This window comes from Equus asinus, chromosome 17 (assembly GCF_041296235.1).
Source record: "Equus asinus isolate D_3611 breed Donkey chromosome 17, EquAss-T2T_v2, whole genome shotgun sequence".
NCBI lineage: Eukaryota > Metazoa > Chordata > Mammalia > Perissodactyla > Equidae > Equus > Equus asinus.
The window spans coordinates 26,103,878-26,115,491 of NC_091806.1; the positions used below are offsets into that span (position 1 = coordinate 26,103,878).

The following is an 11,614-nucleotide window of genomic DNA, read 5'->3' on the forward strand; positions in this document are numbered from 1 at the left end:
CACTTTTCTCTGGTAGCATGTTGCTACAGGCTGAAGGATTTGTTTAGCAGTTTTAGTAGATCAAGTCTAGTAATAATGGATTTTCTTTGTTTTCTTTTACTTAAAGTTTCTGTTTTGATTTCAGTTTTTTTAAATGTTTGAACAGTTTTGTTAGAGGCACTGAAATATAATAAAAAATACATATTTAAAGCTTACAATTTGACATATTTTGCATATGCATACACCAATAAAACCATTTTCACAATCACAATAAAGAACATACCTATCAAACCCAGAAATTTCCTCATAATTCCTATTTACCCATAGCTTTTGGTTTATCTTGATTAGTATTTTCTTTAAAAACAATGCCTATGCTGTTTGGGGAAGTGTAGATAAAAAAATTAGGTCATACATTTTTATCCACAATTTCAATATCTGACAGCATGTGTATTTTTCCCTTTGTATTACTAGTGTTGGCCTTTTAAATTTTTATTTACAGTACTCAGCACAGAGACTTTTATTTCACACCAGAGAGTTTTACCTTGTGAAAGAAATTTTCAGATATGCAAGGAATTAGAAAGTCTATCACATATGGGCATTTCTAGGAAAACCAACTAAAATGCACATTTCAGTATAGAAAGAGACTAACAAAATTTAAAAGCATATGAATAATATGTGGTTTAAATATCTAGCAGAGTGTGTCAAATAATAGTTTCCAAAACTTTTAAAATAGCATATTGTAACTCTCTTTATTGATTTCATCATTATATGGTTTGTATATGAGCTGTGGCTTCTTTCTAGTTCCTTCTCATTGTCCAGGAGTCTAGTCTGGTCTTTTTGACCTACTGGTGGAAAGATTTCCCTTGCTAGAAAAGACAAGTCCTAATGACCAGGTACTATTGATGTTTAGTAATGTCCTATTCACCAAAGATAAACACATGGCTAAATCCAGAGTCAAGGTGGGAAGGGATAACAAAAGGGCATGGGTACAAGAAGGAAAGATTTATTGGGGGCTGTTACCATATATGTGCAACATAGTCTTCTTTTTTTTTTCTTTCTGCTTTTTCTTCCCGAATCTCCCCAGTACATAGTTACATATTCTAGTTGTGGGTCCTTCTATTTGTGCCATGTGGGATGCCGCCTCAACGTGGCCTGACGAGTGGTGCCATGTCCGTGCCCAGGATCTGAACCAGCGAAACACTGGGCCGCCGTAGCGGGGTGCAAGAACTTAACCACTCGGCCACGGGGCCAGCCCCCAACATAGTCTTCTTAATGACTCCATAAGTGTCTGCTCTATTTATGCACAATATTTACTAAAATATTTCTCAATATAAGCATTCATTTTTCTAGTTGTTTTGCCTGGAAAAATAGTGCTGCAGTAAACACTACACATTCATTATTTGTGTTACTCTTTCTTATACATATATCCTTTTGTGTTAAATCTTTTATTTCTTTTCAGTAATGACTCTGCAGCATCTCCGGATGTTTTCTTTTTTAATATAGAATGCTAAGATAATGTCTAGAAAGGAATCAGCAAAAGAATTAAAAAACAGTATGATTTCAATTATAGAACATAGCCACATTATTTTATTTAGTTACACATCTCAGTTTACTAGTTTACTAGGGAAGAGGAAACTGATCTTTAAAAGTAAAACTATTAAATAAATGAACACAATTATCATAACTGAGAAAATAAGTGTCTACCAGAGGAAATTACATCACTAGCTTATATAAAAATTTAGGACAATAGTGACAAGTAGATTTCAATTAAATCTGCCTGCAAATTAAATACATAAAACCGTAGTTTATTAGTTCAAATGCCTCAGAGTGCTGAAAATTTGAGAAGAAATTTTCTCAATGCCTCTCTGACATCTTTGTTCTGCAGACTATATATCATAGGATTGAACATTGGGGTTAAAATGGCATAGAAAAGAGAGAGTAGTTTGTCCATTCCTTCATACTGACTGAATTTAGGTTTTAAATAGGCAATAGTGGCTGAGCCATAGAATAAAACTACAACCATGAGGTGGGAAGAGCACGTTGAAAATGCTGTGGTCCATCCTGTGTTTGATGGCAATTTCAGGATAGTAAAGGTGATTCGACTATAGGACCTAAGTATCAACATAAAAGGAACAGTGACAAACAATACAGCAAATATGTAGACCACTATCTCATTCACAAAGATGTCTCCACAAGCCAGCTTCAATAATGGGGGGATGTCACAGAAGAAGTGGTTGATTTGACTGGAACCACAAAAGGGCAGAGAAAAAATCTGGCATGTTTGCCCTATCTCGACTGGAAGTCCACTGATCCAGGAGGCACCCACCAGCTGGACACAGACCTTGTGGTTCATGACTAGAGGGTAGTGCAGAGGGTTACATATGGCCACATAGTGATCATAGGCCATCAGGGCCAGAAGGAAACACTCAGTGGCTCCCAGCATAAGGAAGAAGCACATTTGTGTAGCACAAGCTGAAAAAGAAATAGCTCCTTCCTGGGTCCAAAGGTCCATGAGCATTCTGGGAAGTGCGATAGATACATAATAGATTTCTAGGAAGGAAAAATTGCTGAGGGAAAAATACCTGGGAGTCTGAAGAGAGGAATCTATTCTTGTTATTAGAATTATGATGCCATTTCCCAACAGGATAATAATATAAATGACTAAGAATATCCCAAAAAGAAACCAGTGGAATGTGGGAATATCAGAAAAGCCCAAGAGAAAAAATTGTGTCATTATAGTGAAGTTGGTTTCTGTAATTTTCAAATTATTTTCTCTCTGTGGACTTACATTTTTTTGGCTGCATTTTCCTCTTTTATAATTGGATTGGGACATGAGCTTTGGCCTTTACAATTTCTAAATTACTTCCTGACATTTGTATTCTGTGATTCTGGGAGATTTGATGTGAAACCAGGAGCTATGAAGTCATCTGCAGAAAAAGAATTAATTCAAGAAATAAAATACTTAAAAGATTTATAATGTTAGATTTGCATTCTAATTAGACGAATAAGATCCATATAGCTAGATGTTTTTATTTAACTTAGTGTAAGAAGGGAGAATGCAGATGAGCTATTTATTCCTGTCAAAACTCCAAATCAATTATCAATTGACCAACTTCCATGAATATTTTTCCCAATAAATCTAGTCCATAATATAATACCTGGTCTATAAGATCTAACATAATGTTCCATTGACTATTTGCATGCATGTCTTTTCTACCTTTGACATTAGATCCCATGATTCATTCTATAAAGGATATAGCACAAGGCTCTCCCCCACTACCTTACTCCATATATGATTCTGAATTAAATTAAAAGTAGAAATTATCATTAGAATTGGTTATGTTCTATGAAGTGAGAGAGAGTAATTAAAAATACAGTGAGAATATAAAAGACAAATCTTTAATTTTCAATGTCATGAGGTTCGAGTAATTCTCATTCTAATTCGTTGAATTAAAATGGATTTTATTGCTTACACTACACAACTTTTGACATTTAACTATTTTTAATCCTAATAATATTTAGGCATTGTAGAGGAGGAAGACAATTCTTCTACCCTCTATGTCCTTCTGGCTGGTCTAAGAATTAAATCGACATGAGACAGAAGTACAAGAAAAAACCCAATAAAGCTTCATAACATGTATACATGGCAGAAACCCAGAAAAACTGAGCAACTCACCAGAATGACTGAGGTTGTCACCTTAAATATCATCTTCAGCTAAATATAAAGGAGGAAGTTGCGAGTTGGGGGGGGGGTGGTCAGTTATGAGAGATTACCAGAGGAAGCATAGGATACAAGAGTAAGGTTATTATGCAGACTTAAAGATTTAAGTCCTTGACTTCCACATTGATAAGTTTCTAGAGATAAGGTCACCTCCCCCTTCCAGGTACAGATTTCCCTTACAAATGTAAGTGTCTCTTACAAAGGATAACTTCTGCTTGGTTTTCGGAGTTTCTCTCATGTCTGCAGTATTTTTTTAAAAAAAATAACCAGCCCAAAATAATCCTCATGCCAAGGAAATATATCCTGAGGTGGGAAATTCTATTCCCCTACGGGCGTATTGCTTTATTTTGAGCCAAAATTAAATGTTTCTAGGGAAAAGTAAAATTAATAGATAAAATACTTAGCAAATGCAGTCATAGGTTGCTCCCAAATCTTGCCATGTTTATGGTCTGATTTGATTAGGCAACATAAACATAGGATATGAGCAAAAAACGTTACACCACATATATTTTTTCCAGGAAATTAAAGTTTGGATGAAATTAATGCTTCATATTTTCCCAAATAAAAGGAGATTCCCTAATAAGAGGAGAGTCCACCTCATAGAAATTCTTTTATTTATAAAGACAACATTTATTTTATTGGAGTAGCAAAATGATTGATTAATTTGAATACAATATATCATCAGTTGATTATATTTTCTTAATATATTAGTTCTTAAAATGAATAATTTTTAACATTATTGTAATTGTTAACAATAGACAAATTAGGAGTTTATTTCAAATGCTTCAATCACATTATCTAATTTTTTAATTCAGAAATCTACAGTTGCTGTCTTAAATAATGAATGAGTTTTCAACCAACATATACTCATGATTTTAGTAGTTTGATATTATTCATTGAATCTTCATCCTGAAATTAAAAAATCATCTTGAATTGAAATAGAATATCAACATATCTATAGTTCAAATTTACGTTTTCCAATTTTGCTGAAGTTGATTCTTTCTTATTGATGATGTTTTTATATTTTTAAATATTAAATTGTTTGGGATCTACACCATTTGTAAACAAGAACTCAATTTGCTTTTTTATTTTATTTAACTTTTTGGTGAGGAAAACTGGCCTTGAGCTAATATCTGTTGCAAACCTTTCTCTTTTTGCTTGAGGAAGATTGTCCCTGAGCTAATATCTGTGCCAATCCTCCTCCACTTTGTATGTGGGAGGCTGCCACATCATTGCTTGATGAGTGGTGTGTAGGTCTTTGCCTGGGATCCAAACCCATGAACCATGGGCTGCCCACAAATTTGGAGTGTGGGAACCCAACCACTAAGGCACTGGGCTGGCCCCTAATTTGCTTTTTAAAAAGGATGTCCTATTGAGGCTGGCCCCATGGCCGAGTGGTTAAGTTCGCGCGCTCTGCTGCAGGCGGCCCAGTGTTTCGTTGGTTTGAATCCTGGGTGCGGACATGGCACTGCTCATCAGACCACGCTGAGGCAGCGTCCCACATGCCACAACTAGAAGGACCCACAACAAAGAATATACAACTATGTACCGGGGGCTTTGGGGAGAAAAAGGGGAAAAAAAATAAAATCTTTAAAAAAAAAAAAAAAGGATGTCCTATTTACAGAGGAAATATTCACTTCTTCCCTGTGGGAATACCTCTTTTTCTTCTTTACTTCTAAATGGCTAAATACTCCTGTTTGCAATTAATTTGCTTTGTTTTTCCAAACAATTCTTCCATGGTAGATGAGTTTCCTTCAGTCTCTCTATGGAATATGATTTCATGTACTCTTCATTTCCCAAATACAGTCAGAGTGCCTGGATGTCCTAGAAGAAGAAATACTTTTAATGGTCTGATACTACCTGAAGGAAAATGTTCTAATTCCTTATTTATTGATTTTGTATGTGTATTATTTTCTGCAATTCCTCTGAGTAGAACTTTGAAGAATATCATGCATTGTTAACATCATCTTGACATGTTCTATTTATTTTCTCATCCTTAAGGGGCACTGGTTTTCTTTGTAGAAGTAGATTTGTGGATGTGGGGTAAATTTTATGAAGACAATGGCAATTCTGTATTACAGAAGCTAAGATTACTTTGTTCAAATTATGGTTTGGGGGCCAACCCAGTGACACAGTGGCTAAGTTCACACGTTCTGCTTCTCGGCTGCCCGAGGTTCGCCGGTTCGGATCCCAGGTGCGGACGTGGTACCACTTGGCAAAAGCCATGCTGTGGTAGGCATCCCACACATAAAGTAAAGGAAGATGGGCATAGATGTTAGCTCAGGGCCAGTCTTCCTCAGCAAAAAGAGGAGGATTGGCAGTAGTTAGCTCAGTAATTAGGTCAGTAATCTTCCTCAAAAAAAAAATTATGGTTTTCTCTAAGACACTACAATAGTGCTTGCATAGACAAACCTAGGTCATTAATTAACCCTATAAACAAGGGTTAAGAACAAGTATTATCTATGATTTTTTTAAAAAAAATAAAATCCCTATTATTGCAAAATTTAATAATTTAATATTTCACAATTTTTACCATCCTCCCTGCACTTTATGGGGAGAACTACTTCAAGCATGAAGCTAATATTTTCAGCCCCAAAATACTGCTTTATGATTGATTGTTTTGTTTCCACATCAATTTGCTATTTTTCTGTAAGAGATTCATTAGCATTTCAGAGATTCTGCTCATCTTCACTCTATCAGGAGAAAATTCCTTCCAACTTTTGTCCTCAGCATTTTTTCTTAGTCAAGAGGTTATGGTCCTTTTCAATTATTTCACTGAACTTATATTTGGAGATGATAGGTTATTTCTGGATCTCTGACTTTACTGGCTGGACAAAGCACCCCCAACTCCACTGCCAGAAAGGTAGATTTAGACACTAATGGGCAGAACAAGAGTTTCATGTTTTCTGACTCTAAATAATGTGCCCTTGCTGTCTCCACTGGTTTCAGTGCCAGTGCTTATCAGATAGGAGGTGTTAATGGGAACACTATGACTAACTGATTGTGTAATACACTGAGTTTGGGCCATCTGACTCAATCACAGGTTCTTTATAGGAAAAGAATACCTAAATGTCTAATTTACACATTGTGAGAATCTGAGGACTATGAATAGGCTTGACACAAGCCCACTATGGCCAGAAAAGAGAAGATTTGTTTTCTTTTTGTTTTTTTGTTTCGTGTTTTTTTTCACACACAACACTACATTAGTGGGAGAAATTCTGAGAAAGGACTCCTTGCTGAAGCTGGATTTACCCACCTTCTAACCCCCTTCCCCTCTGGTAACCACTAATCTCTTCTCTTTGTCCATGACTTTGTTTATCTTCCACATATGAGTGAAATTATGCAGTGTTTGTCTTTCCCTGTCTGTCTTATTTCACTTAACATAATGCCCTCAAGATCCATCCATGTTGTTGCAAATGGGACAATTTTGTCTTCTTTTATGGATGAGTAGTATTCCATTGCATACATATACTACATGTTCTTTAACCATTCATCTGTTCGTGAACACTTGGCATGCTCCCACATCTTGGCTATTGTGAATAATGCGATAAACACAAGGGTGCATAAGTCTCTTTGAATTGTTTATTTCAAGCGACTTGGCTAAACACTCAGCAATGGGATAGCTGGATCCTATGGTATTTCTATTTTTAACTTTTTGAGAACTCTCCACACTGTATTCCATAATGGCTGCATCAGTTTATATTCTCACCAGCAGTATATGAGTGTTCCCTTTTCTCCACATCCTCTCCAACATTTGTTATTTTTTGTCTTGTTAATTATATACATTCTGACAGGTGTAGGGTGATATCATGGTATTTTGATTTGCATTTCCCTAATGATTAGTGATGTTGAACATCTTTTCATGTGCCTGTTGGCAATTTGTATATCTTCTTTGGAAAAATGTCTGTTCATATCCTCTACCTATTGTTTTGATTAGGTCATTTTTTTATTGTTGAGTTGTATGAGTTCTTTATATATTTTGGAGATCATCCCCTTGTTGGATGTACTATTTGCACATATTTTCTCCCAGTTCGTGAGTCATCTTTTCATTATGTTCATAGTTTCCTTTGCCTTGCAGAAGCTCTTTAGTCTGATATAGTCCAATTTGTTTATTTTATCTTTTGTTTCCCATGCCTGAGTAGACAAGGTATTCAAAAAGATGCTCCTAACACTGATGCCAAAGAGTGTACTGTGTATATTTTCTTCTAGGAGTTTTATGGCTTCAGGTCTTATATTAAAATCTTTAATCCATTTTGAGTTAATTTTTGTGTATGGTGTAAGATAACAGTCTGCTTTCATTCTTTTGCTTGTGGCTGTCCAGTTTTGCCAACATCATTTATTGAAGAGACTTTCCTTTCTCCATTGTGTGTTCTTGGCTCTTTTGTCGAAGATTAGCTCTCCATGGAGCTGTGGTTTTATTCCTGGGCCTTCAGTTCTGTTCCATTGATCTGGTTGTCTGTATTTGTGCCAGGACCATGCTCTTTTGATTACCACAGCTTTGTAGTATATTTTGAAGACAGGGATTGTGATGCCTCCAGTATGTTCTTTTTTTCTCAGGATTGCTTTTGCTATTCGGAGTCTTTGGTTGCTCAATATAAATTTTAAGATTCTTTGTTCAATTTCTGTGAAGGACATCTTCAGGATTCCGATTGGGATTGCATTGAGTTTATAGATTGCTTGACATTATATGGACATTTTAACAATGTTTATTCTTCCAATCCATGTGCATGGAATATATCTCCATTTGTTTACGTCCTCTTCAATTTCTTTCAATAATGTCCTATAATTTTTCTTGTGTAGGTCTTTCACCTCCTTGGTTAAATTTATTCCTAGATATTTTCTTCTTTTTGTTTTTTTTGTAAATGGGGTTTTATACTTGAGTTCTCTTTTTGCTGGTTTGTTATTAGAATACAGAAATGCAACTGATTTTTGTAAGTTGATTTAGTATGCTGCAACTTTGCTGCAGTTCTTGATTATTTCTAATAGTATTCTGATAGATTCTTTGGGATTTTCTATATATAGAATCATGCCATCTGCAGACAATGAGAGTTTCACTTCTTCCTTTCCAATTTGGATACTTTTTTATTTCTTTTTATTGCCTAATTGCTCCAGTCAAAACCTCCAGTATGTGACAATAGGATTGGTGAGAGTGGAAACCCATGTTTTGCTCCTATTCTCTGAGGGTTTGTCAATTTTATCTTCTCCAAGAACCAGCTCTTAGTTTCATTGATCTTTTCTCCTGGATTTTTAATTTATTTTTTTGGTTTCTACTTCATTTATTTCTGCTTTAATTTTTATTATTTCCCTTCTGCTGACTTGGGACTTTGTTTATTTTTCTTTTCCTAGTTCTGTTAGGTGTAATTTAATATTACCTATTTGAGATTTTTCTTGTTTCTAGAGGTGGGCTTATATTACTATGAATTTCCCTCTTAGATGTACTTTTGCTGCATCCCATAAGAGCTGGTATGATGTATTTGTATTTTCATTTGTCTCCAGATATTTGTATATTTCTCTTTTGATTTCTTCATTGATCCAATAGTTGTCCAGTGCCATTTTGTTTAGTCTCCACATATTTATAACTTTCCAGTTTTTTTTCTGGTAGTTCATTTCTAGTGTCATAGCATTGTGGTCAGAAGAAATGCTTAATATGATTCCAATCTTCTTAAATTTATTGATGTTTGCCTTGTTTCCAAACATATGCTCCATCTTTGAGAATGTTCCATGCACACTTGAGAAGAATGAGTATTCTGCTGTCTTGGGGTGGAGTGTTCTATATAGATTTATTAAGTTCATCTTGTCTAGTTTTTCACTTAATCCCACTATTTCCTTGACTTTCTGTCTGGATGATCCATCTATTGATGTAAGTGGGATGTTGAGGGCCCTTACTATTATTGTATTACTGTCAATTTCTCCCTTTAGGTCTGCTAATAGTTGCTTTATATACTTTGGTGCTCCTGTGTTAGATGCACATGTATTCATAAGTGTTATGTACTCTTGGTGGAAAGTCCCATTTATCATCATATATTACCCCTCTTTGTCTCTCATTGCCTTTTTCATCTTGAAGTCTGCTTTGCCTGATATAAGTATGGCAACACCTGCTTTCATTTTTTTCCCATTAACTTGGAGCATCATTTTCCATCCCTTCACTTTGAGCCTATGTTTGTCTTTAGAGCTGAGATGTGTTTGTGGGAGTCAGCATATTGTGGGGTTTTGTTTTTCAAAACATCCAGCCACTCTGTGTGTTTTGATTGGAGAATTCAATCCATTCACATTTAGAGTGATTTCTGATATATGAAACCTTATACTGCCATTTTATTTCTTTTTTTCCCAATTGTTTTATATTTCCCTTGTTTCTTTTTTTCTGCTTTATCTCCCCAAACCCACCCTATACACGGTCCTATCTCTTTAGTTGCATGTCTTTCTAGTTGAGGGATGTGGGACGCCACCTCAATGTGGCCTGACAAGCAGTGCCATGTCCGCACCCAGGATCCGAACCCTGGGCCCCAGCAGCAGAGAGCGTGAACTTAACCACTCAGCCACAGAGCCAGCCCCTTCCCTTGTTTCTTTTCCCCTGTATTTATGGCTACCGTTTTCAGTCTAGTGATGGTTTTCTTAATTTTCTGTTTACTTATCATTTGTGTCTCTGTTCTCATTTTTTGCTTAGTGGTTACCACGAGGTTTGTATAAAACATCTCATAGATGAGATAGACCATTTTCTGATAGCCTCCTATCTCCATTAGTCTAAGCAGGTTCCATCCCTTTCCTCTTCACTAAGTTGTCACAAATTATTTGGTTTTGTGTTGTGAGTTTATGTTTAAAATGATGTTTATAGTTATTTTGATGCCTCCCTTCCCTTTATCTCTAATGTTATAATTAAGTGTTTGCTAACCTGTTTTGATAGAGAGCTGCAATTTTCTGATTTTGTCTGTCTACTTATCTCCTTGCTCAAGATCTTGTAAACCTTTTCCTTTTTGTTTCAGTTAGGAGGGCATTCTTGATCATTTCTTGCAAGGGGGATCTTGTGACAATGAACTCCCTTAGCTTTTGCTTATCTGTGAATGTTTTTATTTCTCCACTATATCTGAAGGATAATTTTACTGGATAGAGTACTCTTGGGTGAAAGCTTTTGTCCTTCAATATTTTGAATATATCATTCCATTCTCTCCAAGCCTGTAAGATTTCTCCCAAGAAATCCACTGAAAGCCTAATAGGGGTTTGGATTTTTGATGGATTACTCTTGTCCATCATAGATCTCAGCATATAAGAACCAGTATAAGCTTGAATTCATGCTAATTGAATAGAGTTAAGGTAGAAAATAATTTCAATTACTTCATCTTTTCAGAAAAATGTAGAGAAATTTGAGCTACAATTTAAGCAAAATACAATGTATTTTTTCTGTTAAACCTTGGTAACCATTATCTTGAAAAAAATCAATTAATGAATCTATCATTTGATAACTAGGAAACACTGTCATTGATGTATAAATGGTAACTGGTTAATTGAATTACATTTTTTTCAATGGTGTTGACATTTTGTGAAATTATACAATTGTGACTGATCTTCCTTATTGGTATACAGATAGTGGCAAAATAGATACCTATGAAAAGGCCAGTATTATTCACTCATACTTCTTTATTAGATCAACTTGTAGACCTTTTACATGAGATGGCTTTTGGATCCCTGATACTGTTGGGCATTTCATTTGGACCACATGAAAAGTTTTCCACCGTAAATAAATTTTTTTCATAGAAAATATATTCAGAGAATGATGTCAGCATTCTCTTATTCCAGATCTCATCTTGATTATATTATGTATGCACGCAACACTTTTTTTAAATTTTATTGCAGTAACATTGGATTATAACATTATATAGCTTTTAGATGTACCTTGTAATATATATTGAATTCTGTGTA

At 35.2% G+C, this 11,614-nt stretch overlaps 1 protein-coding gene across 1 annotated transcript; it reads right to left on the minus strand.

The window, feature by feature from the left end:
• Nucleotides 1-1,801: 1,801 nt before the first annotated feature.
• Nucleotides 1,802-2,812, minus strand: LOC106827231 (olfactory receptor 10AG1-like). The gene has a single exon (XM_014834977.3). It carries the CDS (start codon nucleotides 2,810-2,812, stop codon nucleotides 1,802-1,804), a length of 1,011 nt encoding a protein of 336 aa, XP_014690463.3.
• Between the last annotated feature and the right edge of the window lie 8,802 nt (nucleotides 2,813-11,614).